The 17,012-nt window shown below is 31.8% G+C and overlaps 3 protein-coding genes across 3 annotated transcripts; all 3 read right to left on the bottom strand.

The window, feature by feature from the left end:
• Positions 1-239: 239 nt before the first annotated feature.
• On the bottom strand, positions 240-977 carry LOC123904285 (F-box protein At2g35280-like). The gene has a single exon (XM_045953967.1). It carries the CDS (start codon positions 975-977, stop codon positions 240-242), a length of 738 nt encoding a protein of 245 aa, XP_045809923.1.
• Positions 978-6,358: 5,381 nt separating this feature from the next.
• Positions 6,359-7,084, bottom strand: LOC123904286 (F-box protein At2g35280-like). The gene has a single exon (XM_045953968.1). It carries the CDS (start codon positions 7,082-7,084, stop codon positions 6,359-6,361), a length of 726 nt encoding a protein of 241 aa, XP_045809924.1.
• A 3,218-nt stretch (positions 7,085-10,302) lies between these two features.
• On the bottom strand, positions 10,303-11,040 carry LOC123904287 (F-box protein At2g35280-like). Its single transcript, XM_045953969.1, has one exon. The coding sequence runs from the start codon at positions 11,038-11,040 to the stop codon at positions 10,303-10,305; it is 738 nt and encodes a 245-aa protein (XP_045809925.1).
• Positions 11,041-17,012: the final 5,972 nt, after the last annotated feature.

A 17,012-nucleotide genomic window follows, 5' to 3' on the forward strand; every position in this document is an offset into this window, starting at 1 on the left:
ACTTATGACAACATAACAATAGTATAAATTATGTACCCAAAAAAAAAACACAATAGTATAAATTAAAACTTATTACATAACAATAATACAAATCAAAATATCAGCAAATAACAAATACAAACAATAGATTGTTTAGATTACAAAATGATAACACTAACTCCTAAAATAAATAACAACGACAAATAGAAGAAACAATCATCGTTACATTGATGGAGTTCGATACAATATCATATACATCTCTAACGAACTCTAAATATTTGATAAAAGATCTCCAACTCGTAATCCCATCTACAATATTCACAATAACTTAAGTCATCATCTTCATCATTTATCATTATCCATTTACCTCTCCTCAATCCCCATCCCTTGCAAGGCTTTGATTTACAAACACGAGTTTGCCTCCGAACCAACATTCCATTATAGTATATAAAGAGATATTTTTTCCTGATTTCATCTATCTTATTTCTTGTATGCATAACACATTTAGCCATCTTTAAAAAACGGATATGCTCGATTCCTTCTTGCATGGACTCATTATTTTCAGAAGACAACATTATCATACCATACACATACTTTGCTAATTTGTGACCACTTTCAGCAGCAATCTTTAATTTCTCAAGGCCGCCAATATTTCCGTTTGGATACTTAAAGTATTCACGTAAGCCTTGACTAAACAATACATCAGGATTTCCACTTTCCTCACAACGTTTGATAATTGCCAATGCATGCTCGGTTGGTTCCCATAGGATCTTAGGATAATCCTCGAATGAAACTATTTTTAAAAGATCGTTTTCTTTAGTAGTGAAATTGCAAAAATCTTGGGAACAAACTTTCACGTTGTTAAAATCAACAACAGATTCAGAAGCTACCTTTGCAAGCACTTCGAGTAATAAAGATTCTGGAAGCATCTCAATGGAAACTTCCATTGTGTTGTTGCTTTCACTTCTTTCAATCTCGGATTTCGTTGTTGATGCCATGATATAAGGAAGGACTAAGCAATTTAGATATTTCAAGGGGTTTTTTGCTTTTTTCTTTTTACAAATATGGGAGTTATGGGTTGATGTGTGTGATATAAGTATGTATTTATAGGAGTCGCTGAGAATTTTGAACACAATCCATACAATGTTTGGAATCACACCGTTTGAAATCGCAATGCTTAACATGTAAATTGTAACAATGTTATGTTATATCCTTTAGTCATCAAATGACACCCTTTAGAATTTGAATGACATGCTAGCTTAGTCATAAAATGTATAAAAAATAAGTAAGGGTTTTTATTCTAGACATCATTGTAAATTTTTAACCAAATAAAGTCACACCTTGTCAAAATTTTTTTTGACGAAAGGTCACACCTTTTCAATTTATTTATTTTGACGAAATGACACACCTTTTCATTTCTATCTTTTTTTTTTGTTTATTTTCATTTCTATCTTCTTGTAAACACGTTTTGTGTTACCTTTTTATTTTAACACCCAAGACAAATTTTAAACTTACTAGAAATACATAAATTACTAACTATATAAGGGTATATTGTTATATATGTTCCTTTTAACTTATTAATAAGATAAGAAGATGAGACTAATAATGAATTAATTTAAGTAGCAAGAGTCTTATATCTCTTAAGCAAATTGTCAGATGTTCGATTATTGATTTTTACTCATGAAATTTTTTCGATTGGGAGGAGAGAGATATCTTGGTATCAATATAACATGGTATTCAAAAAAATAAAAAAAATAAAAAGATGAGAGACATTTGAAATAGTCACTATGATAGAAAATATTTTCACGAAGTAAACATATCAATATTTCTAAATTTTTGTGTTTATATTCTTAAGATTAATCAATATACAGAATGGGCCTTCTTAGGCCACTCCGGAATCCGGATCAATAACTACATATAAATTCAAATAGGAAAAATGCTAATCTAAATTACCTATCATCCTTATGATTTCCACACTTTTTCTTTTTTCAGTTTTCCGTAATGAAAAGTATCTTGAGAAACTGAAATTTTGAATTTGCGGCAAACTCAATTCAAGTTTTCCAAAGTAGAAATAAGTTTTGGAAAACTTGAATATTTTGGAATAACATTATCATTTACTATTAATTTTTTTTTTGAAAAATTCAAAATTTGAATTTGATGGTACACTTTTAAATCTTCCAAAATTGAAATAGGTTCCGGGAAAGTTGAATTTTGTTTTTCTGAACTAATTTTTTAAAAATAAATAGGCTTAATTGCAGTTTTGGTTCTCCTATTTTAAGATTATACAGTTTTGGTCCTCATATCATAATTGTTAACTATAAATTGGCGACGTGATATGTTTTAAATGATGTGGCATATGATCCGACGATGAAAAAAAAATCAACATCGATGAAATTGAAAGAAAAATTCTTCATAAAGTTAATTTAAAACACATTGTATCACCATATTTTAGACAAAATATGTGATAGGTGGATCAAAATTGTCGAATTTTATAATAGAGGACTAAAACTTCAAAATGGTGAAAATAGTGAGACAAAAAATGCTATCAAGCCAAATAAATAAAATAAATGTTTTTGCAAATTCAAATTTTCAATTTGCCAATATATAAGGGTATTCAGATAATTTCGTAGGAGTTGGAAGAGTTATTTGGAACTTGCAGGGGTGGAAGGTACAAGTTGGGGGATGTGAGGTATTTTTATTCAAGAGCAATGATATGTACATAAAATGTTGTCACTTGACGGTTGACACTATATAAAAATACATTCAATTTAAGTTTTGATTTGATTCAAAATATTCCCTTCGACCCAAATTATAAGGGAAAAAAACTCAATTTCTTTTTCCCAAATTATAAGCGAAAAAAATCAAAATTTCTCTTTTCCACGAATTTTTTCTACTTATTCTCATAAAATTAAATGCAAATTGCATTTAATTTTCTCTCTCCACTTTTATCAATAAGCAAATAACCAATGAAAATCATTTGTATATCTTTTCATGAAATCTATTTCAAGAAAAATACAAAAACACATACTCCAAATTATTATAATTTAGTTTTTCTTAATAAGTGTGATTTTTGAATTTTCTCTTATAAATTGGGATGGAGGGAGTACCATTTTTGTTTTCTTCAAACATATTCTTAATTTTTGGGTTAGAAAGAGGGAGAAGTGTCTCAGAAGTGCATCAAGCAGAAAAAGAGAAAAGCTTAGAATTGCCGTAAGTTTGGAGTAATTTTTTCAGACTTAACACTATATATAATGTTGGGAGCTAATCAATGTGTGTAATCCAACTGATATAAGACCTTAATATATACGTAGGTAGTATATATTTTTGTTCAAATTAGACACATTAATATTTTATTTTTTTTAACCAGACACATCAATATTTTCTACTACTCAATAAAAGACAATAGAGTTTTTTTTTTTTCAATTCACACTCTACTAAATTTTATTCTCCTACACTTTGTTTACACCCTAATTAGGACAAACCACTTATAAGAGATAACAAGTACAATAACCTAAAACTAAGGCCATACCCGATATTAACTTGGACACACTGCCACAAAACCCCCTGGTATTGGGTTGCCAATCCAACTCAACTTTATTTTTTTTAAGAACAAAAACAACGATATTCATTCGTTCAAATGAGTAGATATTACATCAATCAAAATTATTACATATTCAAAATCGCTAAAAACTAAAAAGGATGAATCTGCGAACAAGCTCACAACATCTGAGTTAATAGCATAAAATAGCTTTATCTTTAAGCCTACAATCGATATAACGAAATACAAGTGTCCAGAATAGTTATGTCTCCGGATCTGCAACGTTGAAAACGCTAGAGTCATTGAATCTGTATTGTATCTTGATCGAAGCAAATCTGCAAATCCAAACAAAACAAACACCGTACAAAGACGGGACTCAAAATAAAAACCGTACAAAGACGGGACGTCAAACAACACCGGACAAATAATTCACAAAGATGAAAAACTCAAACAAACTCAAGAATATGTGAAAATCACTTATTTGGGTAAAAACGTAATTAAAAAATGATCAAGAGGGGTGATTTAGGATATTTAGGATCAAAATTGATCCTAAATCACCCCTCTCAAATGGATGAACAAGAAGTACAAAAAAAAAATAGTTTTTTTTCTTTAGAGCGGCGACTTGTGGAAGATCATTTTAAACCAACTCAACTTTAACATCAATATATAAATGTACGTGGAAATATTTTTGAGACGTTTTTTTAGCCGTCTTACCATTTTTTTTTTAATTACCATCCGCTATTTAAGTAGCGGTCGATATTTTTTCCCACAATTTTTTTTACTTATCTGTTATTTAAATAGTAAATGAATAAAAATAAAGCGCGTGAATTTTACACTAAAAATTTATTTTCCAAAATTTATTTTAGTGTAAATTTTACACTAAAAAAACTTCGGGCACTATTTACAAAAGTTTTTTGCATGTTTTGGGGGTAGAAAAGAAACGTGGGGTGGAAAGAAAAGCTTTCAAGGGTGAAAATTGTGGGCTATGAACTTGTACCCAGTAGCGGCCCAAATTGGGTTGATGTATCCAAATGATTGCATTATGTTTGATACAAAGGTTTTTCTTCCCACCCTTCGTGTTTCTTTTCCACCTCATGTTTATCCATTCGGAACATGTTTTTCGAATTTATTTTGCCTTGAAAAAACTTTCGAATGTGTTTTCCGAATTTTTCCCGAATTTGAACGAGAAAAACTTTGAAAAGCACGTTGTGATGTTTTTTTTGATAAGCATATTGATATATTTCTATGATAAGCATATTGATATATTCTATGGTACTGCCCCATGAAGAACTTCTTTGCAAAGAAGCGATGCTCATTCATTCATCCTTGGAACTTGAAGATTCAGACTTTCCCTCTTCAGACTTGCTTTCTCATAATAGAACAAAGATATCTTTCATTAATTTGTTGCGTTTCCAACATTGTGCCAGTTGGTTACTACTGAAATCAAGGGCATGTATAAGTGTTTCTTCTCATTCACATGGCACAATTCTCTGTAGCCTGTGCAAACGGGACTGTTATATAGCTTATGTCGATTGCAGCTGTCACATGCATCCTGTATGCCTACGCCATGGAAAAGTCCTCCCTGAAGCGATTGAAAAAAGTCCTCCCTGAAGGAAAAAGCAGGCAACAAATGAATTTCAGAACCAGTGAATCAAGTTACAAACAAAACCCTATTAGTCATAAAGTTGATATCGAAATTTCCTCGAAGGACAGATTTGCAAGGGGAAATGGTGCTCCCATTTCTGTAAGATATAAAAAGTCAAGCAATGAAGATGTAAGCATCCATATGCAACAAGATCACCACCGGAGAGAGAGGTTTCAGCAAACTTATAGGGAAGCACCTTCCATTGAGACTGGGCCCAAGCGACTTAAAGTCCGAGGCCCTTCATTCATAGGCTTAGAGAGCAGGTTGAATTGAAGTTTCAAGTTGCCTTTTGACAATGATTGCGAGAGTCTGACTTTGCTAACTTCATTTTAGCTAACAGGCTTTCTAACAAATACATAAATCGAAATGATTGATTCAGGAAGCAGCTGCAAGGTATTAACCAATTAGGATAAGAATTTAAATTCTATGTGCATGAAAGCCCTAAAATTTGAAGACATTTTATTTTAATTTAAAGTTTCAAACAATATTGTCCCCATTGTTACAACCTAGTGATTTTTTGCGGGGGTCATTTTGTGAAATCCCGAGTTTGAATTTCGGTCACCACATTTCTCCTTCATGTGTTTATTTTATTTGACTATATTTTGGCTAATTGGCAATTAGCAAAATAATGATTTTTTTAAAGTGTTGCATATCAGAAAAAAAGGAGAATGTAATATGACTGTTATATGTTGCTTGAACCCAGGTTTTTCTTTAAGTATGTTATAAATAATATCCTAAACATGTCTTATCAGATGTTGCCGGTAAGAAGAGTTGATTGATACGCTAAGAAAAAACCTGCAGTGGCATGGCATCCAATTGCGTGACAGTGTGTATATAAAGGACCTATGGATTGGATTTTGATATTCACGCTGTCTAGTTACTAAATACACCCTTTAGTATTTAATATATATATATTTTTGGACTATAATCGTAAGTCAAGTTAATTAAAACTTATGACAACATAACAATAGTACTATATAAATTATGTACAAAAAAAAAAACAACACAATAGTATAAATTAAAACTTATTACATAACAATAATACAAATCAAAATATCAGCAAATAACAAATACAAACAATAGATTGTTTTAGATTACAAAATGATAACACTAAATCCTAAAATAAATAACAACGACAAATAGAAGAAACAATCATCATTACATTGATGGAGTTCGATACAATATCATATACATTTCTAACGAACTCTAAATATTTGATAAAAGATCTCCAACTCGTGATCCCATCTACAATATTCACAATAACTTAAGTCATCATCTTCATCATTCATCATTATCCATTTACCTCTCCTCAATCCCCATCCCTTGCAAGGCTTTGATTTGCAAACACGAGTTTGCCTCCGAACAAACATTCCATTATAGTATATAAAGAGATATTTTTTCGTGATTTCATCTATCTTATTTCTTGTATGCATAACACATTTAGCCATCTTTAAAAAACGGATATGCTCGATTCCTTCTTGCATGGACTCATTATTTTCAGAAGACAACATTATCAGACCATACACATACTTACCACTTTCAGCAGCAATCTTTAATTTCTCAAGGCCGTCAATATTTCCGTTTGGATAGTTAAAGTATTCACGTAAGCCTTTACAAAACAATACATCAGGATTTCCACTTTCCTCACAACGTTTGATAATTGCCAATGCATGCTTGGTTGGTTCCCATAGGATCTTAGGATAATCCTCGAATGAAACTATTTTTAAAAGATCGTTTTCTTCAGTAGTGAATTTTTTAAACTTTTGGGAACAAACTTTCACGTTGTTAAAATCAACAACAGATTCAGAAGCTACCTTTGCAAGCACTTCGAGTAATAAAGATTCTGGAAGCATCTCAATGGAAACTCCCATTGTGTTGTTACTTTCACTTTTTTCAATCTCGGATTTCATTGTTGATGCCATGATATAAGGAAGGACTAAACAATTTAGATATTTCAAGGGAGTTGTTTATTTGAACAAATTTGAGAGTTATGGGTTGATGTGTGTAATAGAAGTTTGTATATATAGGAGTTGCTGAGAATTTTGAACACAATCCATACAATGTTTGGAATCACACCGCTTGGAATCGCAATGCTTAACATGTAAATTGTAACTGTGTTATGTTATATCCTTTAGTCATCAAATGACACCCTTTAGAATTTGAATGGCATACTAGCTTAGTCATAAAATGTATAAAAAATAAGTTAGGGTTTTTATTCTAGGCATCATTGTAAATTTTTAACCAAATAAGGCCACACCTTGTAAATTTTTTTTTTTGATGAAAGGTCACACTTTTTCAATTTATTTATTTTGACGAAATGTCACACCTTTTCATTTCTATTTTTTTTTGTGTTACCTTTTAATTTTAACACCCAAAGAAGACAAATTTTAAACTTACTAGAAATACATAAATTACCAACTATATAAGGGTCTATATAAGGGTATATTGTTATATGTTCCTTTTAACTTATTAATAAGATAAGAAAATGAGACTAATAATGAATTAATCAAAGTAGCAAGAGTCTTATATCTCTTAAACAAGTTGTCAGATGTTCGATTATTGATTTTTACTCATGAAATTTTTTCGATTGGGAGGAGAGAGGTATCTTGGTATCAAAATAACATGGTATTCAAAAAAATAAAAAAAATAAAAAGATGAGAGACCTTTGAAATAAGTCGCTATGATAGAAAATATTTTCACAAAGTAAACGTATCAATATTTCTAAATTTTGTGTTTATTTTCTTAAGATTAATCAATATACAAAATGAGCCTTCTTAGGCCGCTCCGGAATCCGGATCAATAACTACATATAAATTCAAATAGGAAAAATGCTAATCTAAATTACCTATCATCCTTATAATTTTCACACTTTTTCTTTTTTCAGTTTTCCGTAATGAAAATTATCTTGAGAAACTTAAATTTTGAATTTGCGGCAAACTCAATTCAAGTTTTCCAAATTTGAAATAAGTTTTTTTTAAATATTTTGGAATAACATTATCATTTACTATTAATTTTTTTTTTGAAAAATTCAAAATTTGAATTTGATGGTACACTTTTAAATCTTCCAAAAATGAAATAGGTTCCGGCAAAGTTGAATTTTGTTTTTCTGAACTAATTTTTTAAAAATAAATAGGCTTAATTGCAGTTTTGGTTCCCCGATTTTAAGATTAGACAGTTTTGGTCCTCATATCATAATTTTTAACTATAAATTAGCGATGTGATATGTTTTAAATGATGTGGCATATGATCTGACGATGAAAAAAATATCAACATCGATGAAATTGCAAGAAAAATTCTTCATAAAGTTAATTTAAAACACATTGTATCACCATATTTTAGACAAAATATGTGATAGGTGGATCAAAACTGTCGAATATTAAAATAGAGGACTAAAACTTCAAAATGGTGAAAATAGTGAGACAAAAAGTGCTATCAAGCCAAATAAATAAAATAAATGTTTTTGCAAACTCAAATTTTCAATTTGCCAAAATATAAGGGTATTCAAATAATTTCGTAGTAAAATTAAGCGCGTGAGAAATTCATAGAATGGTAAAAAAATATCTCACTATTTTTTGTAGTAAAATTTTAAAATAAAGGCCCATTTTACTACTACCTCGATGTGGCATTTTTTCTTTACCATGATATAGAAACACTACTGCAGTTTATTTTGTTGAAAAATTTGTGGGATAGACAAATGGATTTCTCTCACACAAATTAACATTTTCTCGATCAACTAATTTTTCTTTATATACAAGAGTCAGATTAAATCGATAACCACTTTTTTTTTGGGTAAACCAAAGGTATCTTTCGCGCGCAGCTGCAGAGACTAATTTCCTCGAAGTAACTGAGATACAGTTAAATGGTTGACTTCTCCCAACAAACGATAACAACTTGTTTTAATTGCCGAAATTCATTTAGACCAATAAAGGTGGCATGCAATTTAATTTGTAAGAAAAAGAAACAAAGTCTACAAATATTTGGAATTATCGGCTAATGACATGCATATTAGTCTCTATAAAATATTTAAATACTCAAATCAATCTTAGATAGATGGACTAATCTGTCGTAATAATACAATTTCTGATGAACTATTGTGTATCTTATTTATATTTTTTTTAGAATACAATGAGTTCCTATTATTTTCAAAGACCAAAACGAATTTCTCAAAATAAAAAAATAGCATTAAGAAAGAGGTTACAAATAAGAATAATTTCTGATCAATCCACTCTATATTGTTATATTACTACAAAATATACAATTGGAAAGTGCTTCCGGTAGCATGAAAGGGCTGAATTGAGACAAAGAGTGAAGAAAGTTTCTCTTTCAAAATACGTAGAAAACTTCAATTTCTATTTTCCGAAATTTATTTTAGTGTAAATTTTACACTAAAAAAACTTCGGGCACTATTTATCAAAGTTTTCTGCGTGTTTTGGGGGTAGAAAAGAAACGTGGGGTGGAAAGAAAAGCTTTTAAGGGTGAAAATTGTGGGCTATGAACTTGTACCCAGTAGCGGCCCAAATTGGGTTGATGTATCCAAATGATTGCACTATGTTTGATACAAAGATTTTTCTTCCCACCCTTCGTGTTTCTTTTCCACCTCATGTTTATCCATTTTTGCCATTGAATAAATATTTCGGAACATGTTTTTCGAATTTATTTTGCTTTGAAAAAACTTTGAAATATGTTTTCCGAATTTTTTCCGAATTTGAACTAGAAAAACTTTAATTATCAACACTCTGGTGCGTCAAAAACATGGTATGGTATCCCTGGTCATGCAGCTTTGGAATTTGAAATGGTGGTGAGGGAACATGTATATTCTACCGATATTTTGATATTCACGCAGTCTATTTACTAAATACACCCTATAGTATTTAATATAATATTTTTTTGGACTATAATCGTAAGTCAAGTTAATTAAAACTTATGACAACATAACAATAGTATAAATTAAAAACAATAGTATAAATTAAAACTTATTACATAACAATAATACAAATCAAAATATCAGCAAATAACAAATACAAACAATAGATTTAGATTACAAAATGATAACACTAACTCCTAAAATAAATAACAACGACAAATAGAAGAAACAATCATCGTTACATTGATGGAGTTCGATACAATATCATATACATCTCTAACGAACTCTAAATATTTGATAAAAGATCTCCAACTCGTGATCCCATCTACAATATTCACAATAACTTAAGTCATCATCTTCATCATTCATCATTATCCATTTACCTCTCCTCAATCCCCATCCCTTGCAAGGCTTTGATTTACAAACACGAGTTTGCCTCCGAACCAACATTCCATTATAGTATATAAAGAGATATTTTTTCGTAATTTCATCTATCTTATTTCTTGTATGCATAACACATTTAGCCATCTTTAAAAAACGGATATGCTCGATTCCTTCTTGCATGGACTCATTATTTTCAGAAGACAACATTATCAGACCATACACATACTTTGCTAATTTGTGACCACTTTCAGCAGTAATCTTTAATTTCTCAAGGCCGCCAATATTTCCGTTTGGATAGTTAAAGTATTCACGTAAGCCTTTACTAAACAATACATCAGGATTTCCACTTTCCTCACAACGTTTGATAATTGCCAATGCATGCTTGGTTGGTTCCCATAGGATCTTAGGATATTCCTCGAATGAAACTATTTTTAAAAGATCGTTTTCTTCAGTAGTGAATTTACAAAACTTTTGGGAACAAACTTTCACGTTGTTAAAATCAACAACAGATTCAGAAGCTACCTTTGCAAGCACTTCGAGTAATAAAGATTCCGGAAGCATCTCAATGGAAACTTCCATTGTATTGTTGCTTTCACTTCTTTCAATCTCCGATCTCATTGTTGATGCCATGATATAAGGAAGGACTAAGCAATTTAGATATTTCAAGGGGTTTTTTGCTTTTTTCTTTTTACAAATATGGGAGTTATGGGTTGATGTGTGTGATATAAGTATGTATTTATAGGAGTCGCTGAGAATTTTGAACACAATCCATACAATGTTTGGGATCACACCGCTTTGAATCACAATGCTTAACATGTAAATTGTACCAGTGTTATGTTATATCCTTTAGTCATCATATGACACCGTTTAGAATTTCAATGACATGCTAGCTTAGTCATAAAATGTTTAAAAAATAAGTTTCTAGGCATCATTGTAAATTTTTAACCAAATAAGGTCACACCTTGTCAAAAAAAAATTTGACGAAAGATTACACCTTTTCAATTTATTTATTTTGACGAAATGTCACACCTTTTCATTTCTATTTTTTTGTTTGACTTTTTTATTTCTATCTCATTGTAAACGTTTTGTGTTACCTTTTTGTTTTAACACCCAAAGAAGTCAAATTTTAAACTTACTAGAAATACATAAATTACTAACTATATAAGGGTCTATATAAGGGTATATTGTTATATGTTCCTTTTAACTTATTAATAAGATAAGAAGATGAGACTAATAATGAATTAATCTAAGTAGCAAGAATCTTATATTTCTTAAGCAAGTTGTCAGATGTTCGATTATTGATTTTTACTCATGAAATTTTTTCGATTTGGAGGAGAGAGGTATCTTGGTATCAAAATAACATGGTATTCAAAAAAATAAAAACAATAAAAAGATGAGACCTTTGAAATAAGTCACTATAATAGAAAATATTTTGACAAAGTAAACATATCAATATTTCTTAATTTTTGTTTTTATTTTCTTAAGATTAATCAATATACAACATGGGCCTTCATCCTTATAATTCAAATAGGAAAAATGCTAATCTAAATTACCTATTATCCTTATAATTTTTTTAAGGACACCATCCTTAATTATAAATATAAAGTAATTTTCACACTTTTTCTTTTTTGAGTTTTCCGTTGAAAAGTATCTTGAGAAACTGAAATTTTGAATTTGCGGCAAACTCAATTCAAGTTTTCCAAAGTAGAAATAAGTTTTGGAAAACTTGAATATTTTGGAATAACATTATCATTTACTTTTAAAAAAATTGTTTGAAAAATTCAAAATTTGAATTTGATGGTACACTTTTAAATCTTTCAAAAGTGAAATAGGTTCCGGCAAAGTTGAATTTTGTTTTTCTGAACTAATTTTTTAAAAAATAAATAGGCTTAATTGCAGTTTTGGTTTCCCTATTTTAAGATTAGACAATTTTGGTCCTCATATTGTAATTTTTAACTATAAATTGGCGATGTGATATGTTTTAAATGATGTGGCATATGATCTGACGATGAAAAAATTATCAACATCGATGAAATTGTAAGAAAAATTCTTCATAAAGTTAATTTAAAACACATTGTATCACCATATTTTAGACAAAATATGTGATAGGTGGACAAGATCAAGCTATTTTCTTACACGTGGTTGAAGACAACGAGTATTACTTTAGGTTCAAACTACCATAGATGATGGTTTAGTCATTTGTTATGCTTGAGCCTTGTATGATTAAATATTTTCTTCTTTCTTACCGTGATTATTTGTAAACTTTGGTATTCTAACTTGGCACATCTTGTGCTGAGGACATTGTTTGTTAATATATTTCATTTTACTTTTTTTTTAAAAAAATATTTGATAGGTGGATCAAAATTGTCGAATTTTAAAATAGAGGAATAAAACTTCAAAATGGTGAAAATAGTGAGACATAAAATGCTATGAAGCCAAATAAATAAAATAAATGTTTGGCAAAATCAAATTTTCAATTTGCCAAAATATCAGATAATTTCGTAGGAGTTGGAAAAGTTATCTGGAACTTGCAAGGGTGGAAGGTACAAGTTGGGGGATGTGAGGTATTTTTATTCAAGAGCAATGATATTTAGACATAAAATATTGTCACTTGACGGTTGACACTATATAAAAATACATTCAATTTAAGTGTTGATTTGATTTGAAATATTCCCTTCGTCCCATAAGGGAAAAAAATTCAATTTCTTTGTCTCAAATTATAAGAGAGAAAAAATCAAAATTTCTCTTTTTCAAGAATTTTTTCTACTTATTCCCATGAAATTAAATGCAATTGCATTTAATTTTCTCTCTCCACTTTTATCAATAAGCAAATAACCAATGAAAATCATTTGTACATCTTTTCATGAAATCTATTTCAAGAAAAATACAAAAACACATACTCCAAATTATTATGATTTAGTTTTTCTTAATAAGTGTGATTTTTGAATTTTCTCTTATAAATTGGGACGGAGGGAGTACCATTTTTGTTTTCTTCAAACATATTCTTAATTTTTGGGTTAGAAAAGGGAGAAGTGTCCCAGAAGTGTGATGGATAATTTTCGCAAGTGAACGAATTACCACGTAGTAATAAAAATATCGATCCACAGGGATTGTGTGATTAAACGAGTCTAATAGTGTTCATAAACATGATGCAAAGAATACACATAAATTGGGGGTTTGGTTTGAATGATGTGCTTGTACGAAAATGTTGAGAAATCAATTGATTAAGAATGAGGTTGGATCGTCGACAATTCCCTAAACAATAGTATTCACATGCAATTCAATTGTATCGTAATGAATCACTCGAATGTTACAACTAGATCAACAATATGGTGAATCGCAATCTCTTGTCAAAATCCACCCTATCCTCTACCGATACTTCTCCAATCTCTTGGATGGAAGCTACCGGTAGCGGAGTATTTGAAAACGCGTTGATCGTATGCTACATTCTATGTTTCAATCTCTCGACCGGAAACACTCAAATGCACAATGAATTCAGTTCTGATTTCAACTCATACTCTCGTACATAATTAAAATCTAAGTTCATTGCAAGATTGATCAGAAATTGTAAAGCATTAAGGATAGAATTTCATTGAATAACATTCATAAGAGAGAGATTCAATACAGATACAATTGATTACATGGAATACATTAGTTAGTTCCTCATCATGATCCAACCTCAATGGAGGTCTAGCCTCTCATCGTGAAGTAGCTCAATTCTTGCTCCAACTTCAAGGAATCAACTCCCATGATGTTGAATGCTTCCAATCTAGCCACCTTTAGCCTCTGGAACACAGGATCAGTCTTCAAATCGTGCCTGGAATTCCCAAGATCAAGATCAGATTCCCAAATTTTCCAACCCTTTTTCAGAAAAACAGAATTCCTTATATAACATCGCAACCACGCCGCGCGTCAGATCTATCACGCCGCGCGTGGTTGCAAATCCATCAACTACGCCGCGCGTGGTAACGGTATCACGCGGCGCGTGATCAAGTCAGAGAGCAAACCAATTCCTGAACAAAGCTTCACGCCGCGCGTGGTCAGGTGTCACGCCGCGCGTGGTCAGGTGTCACGCCGCGCGTGATCAGAGTGAAAACTTGGCTCCCTGTGATCTCCATCACGCGGCGCGTGATGGGCTACGCCCCCAGCGTAGTGAACATCAGTAATTTCCTGCAATTTTTCCTGTTTTCTTGCAAAACAAGTAATCAAGTTTCTGATTAGATTTCTCTTATATTTATTGCTAAAAACCTACTAAAAAGCATTTAATGTTGCTAAAATAGGCATGGATTAGAGAGTGTGACGATCCGTCATCACAACCCCAAACTTAAACCTTTCCTTGTCCTCAAGGAAACAACTTTTACCTCAAGCTTTTGTGTTAAGACCTTGGCATTTTCCTTAAATTCACTCGAATCATACATACGTGAGAATCACCTGATGATCAATGATCCACCTGCAACATCGCTCAATTGCACAATCGTTCCCGCAAGACATTTTCAAGTAGTTCACACTTTTCGACCAAGGCTCTATGATTTCATCACACTACTCACATACACTCTTCAGTTTTGGTAATTCACTCAAATCAACACATCAATGCAAGTCAACAATAATTTTGCAAGTAGTCTAAGAATTCATTCGGTTCACTTTGTGCACACACATTAGAGGTCTTTTAGGGTTATAACGTGGCTTGGCTAGGGTGGATGGTGACATTTTGGATAAGTAGTAGAAAAACTTGGAGTTAGATCCCCCTATTAGTCAAAGAAAATTTTCATAAACCAACCCTTATTCTTTTGAAACATAGTGGACTAGAGAACATTTTCATTTTAACACACAAGTTTGCAATTCTTTTTGTACTCAAGGCTATCACTTCTTTTTGCATTTCTTTTCTCTTTTTCTCAATATTCATTTTTTTTTTCTTCCACATAAAGCCTCGTAATTTTTGAAATTTTTTCTCAATTTTTCAAATCAAACTTTTGTAAGTTCTCTAGTACCCTCACCCCAAACTTTATTGTTTGCTAATTCCAAAAAGCAACCCCAAACTTAGTGGTGAGCAATGCGCATCAACCACTAATTAGGTGCCTAACCTCCAAGAAAGTCGTTCCTTTTTTCAACAAAATTTTCTTAAGGTTGTGCAAAATAACATATTCTTTTCAGCTCAAATTGGTTAAGCAAAGGATAATTATATGTAAGGGTGGATAGAAAGGCTCAAAGGGACCAAGGAACATGCCTCGTGTGTGCTACAAAAGTACCAATCAAATAAAAAGACGACAAGCAAAATCGAGAGACAATACATGAGTGGATATCACACATAGAAGAAAAAGGAGTGTTTGACTCAATACCTCTCGGTTGGGTCGAATCAAAGAACCGGTCAAAAAGTGTGCGTTCCCTTCCTTTGCCTCTTGATCACATGAGTGCAACAAGCTATTGCACTGCAGGTTTCACATATCACACACGGAGAAAATCAAGCAATTGATACTCAAGTAACTAGAAGGAACATGCCAAAATATCGAAACAAACTCTAAAGGTAAAAATCATTCCACAATCAAACATAAAAAGATTCAAATTCAGAGTTAAAAGTATCTTCATCCAGCCAATTCAAAGAGAACATCAAACAATTATTCATAAAGTAGCATAAGAGTGAAAGGGAAGAAAGGACCGTAAACTCATGGGTTGCCTCCCATGAAGCGCTTCTTTCTCGTCATTAGCTTGACGCTTCATCATCACAAGTTAGGGAGGATACTTTAACTTTGATTCAACCCGGCTCCTCTTGTTCTCTTCATTCAAAGGAGCAATATTAATATCAATAAGTAATGATTTCACACTTCCCGAATCACTCTTAAGATCTTCCCCTTTGGTCTTCAAATTGGTTCTTTCCTTCTTACTAGACCGTGATAGAGATTTCTTAGAGCCTTTCTTCACCGAAGCTTTTAATGTTGAAGTGGAAGACTTTTGAGGATTGACAACCGGATTGGGCTCTTCTTCTTTGGCCACCTTGTGCAAACAATAGATAGGAACCACACCATCCAAGTCCCATCCTAGGTCGTCATTCACTTTCTCCGCTTCTTTTAACAAGTCATTCTCTTCTAGTGGAGTGAGCAAATCACTTATGATCATGGGTTTCCTAGAGTCGCCACCCAAAAACACATACTTCCATTTAGGAGGAAGTTCTTTCAATTCCGGTGGCTTTTTTATCGCCTTTGGCTCTTTCTCCTCTTCTAGGGGGTTATCCAAGTTTTGAAGAAAAATTTCAATCTCATGATCCCACTCTTCTTCCTTCCCATCTTTTACCACTTCCTCTAGCACTTCCACTTTGAAACATTCGGATACCACTCCACAAAATTCAAGGTCTTGGTTCTTGACCCTCTTCATCCTAGGATAAGGCATTCTAACATATGGTGAAGGAACTTGAAACTTGGGGTCCTTCACAAGAGGTTTCTTGCCTTTCTTGGCACTAGACTCACTCTCCACTCTCTTTTCAACTTCACCCTCATAAGCTTTTTCTTCCTTATTTTTTTTTCTTTCTTATTTTCTCTTCTATTTTCAACTACACCATCCCTCATCTTTTCAACTACACCATTTTTACTCTCATCCTTCTTAGGATTCTC

This window comes from Trifolium pratense, linkage group LG2 (assembly GCF_020283565.1).
Source record: "Trifolium pratense cultivar HEN17-A07 linkage group LG2, ARS_RC_1.1, whole genome shotgun sequence".
NCBI lineage: Eukaryota > Viridiplantae > Streptophyta > Magnoliopsida > Fabales > Fabaceae > Trifolium > Trifolium pratense.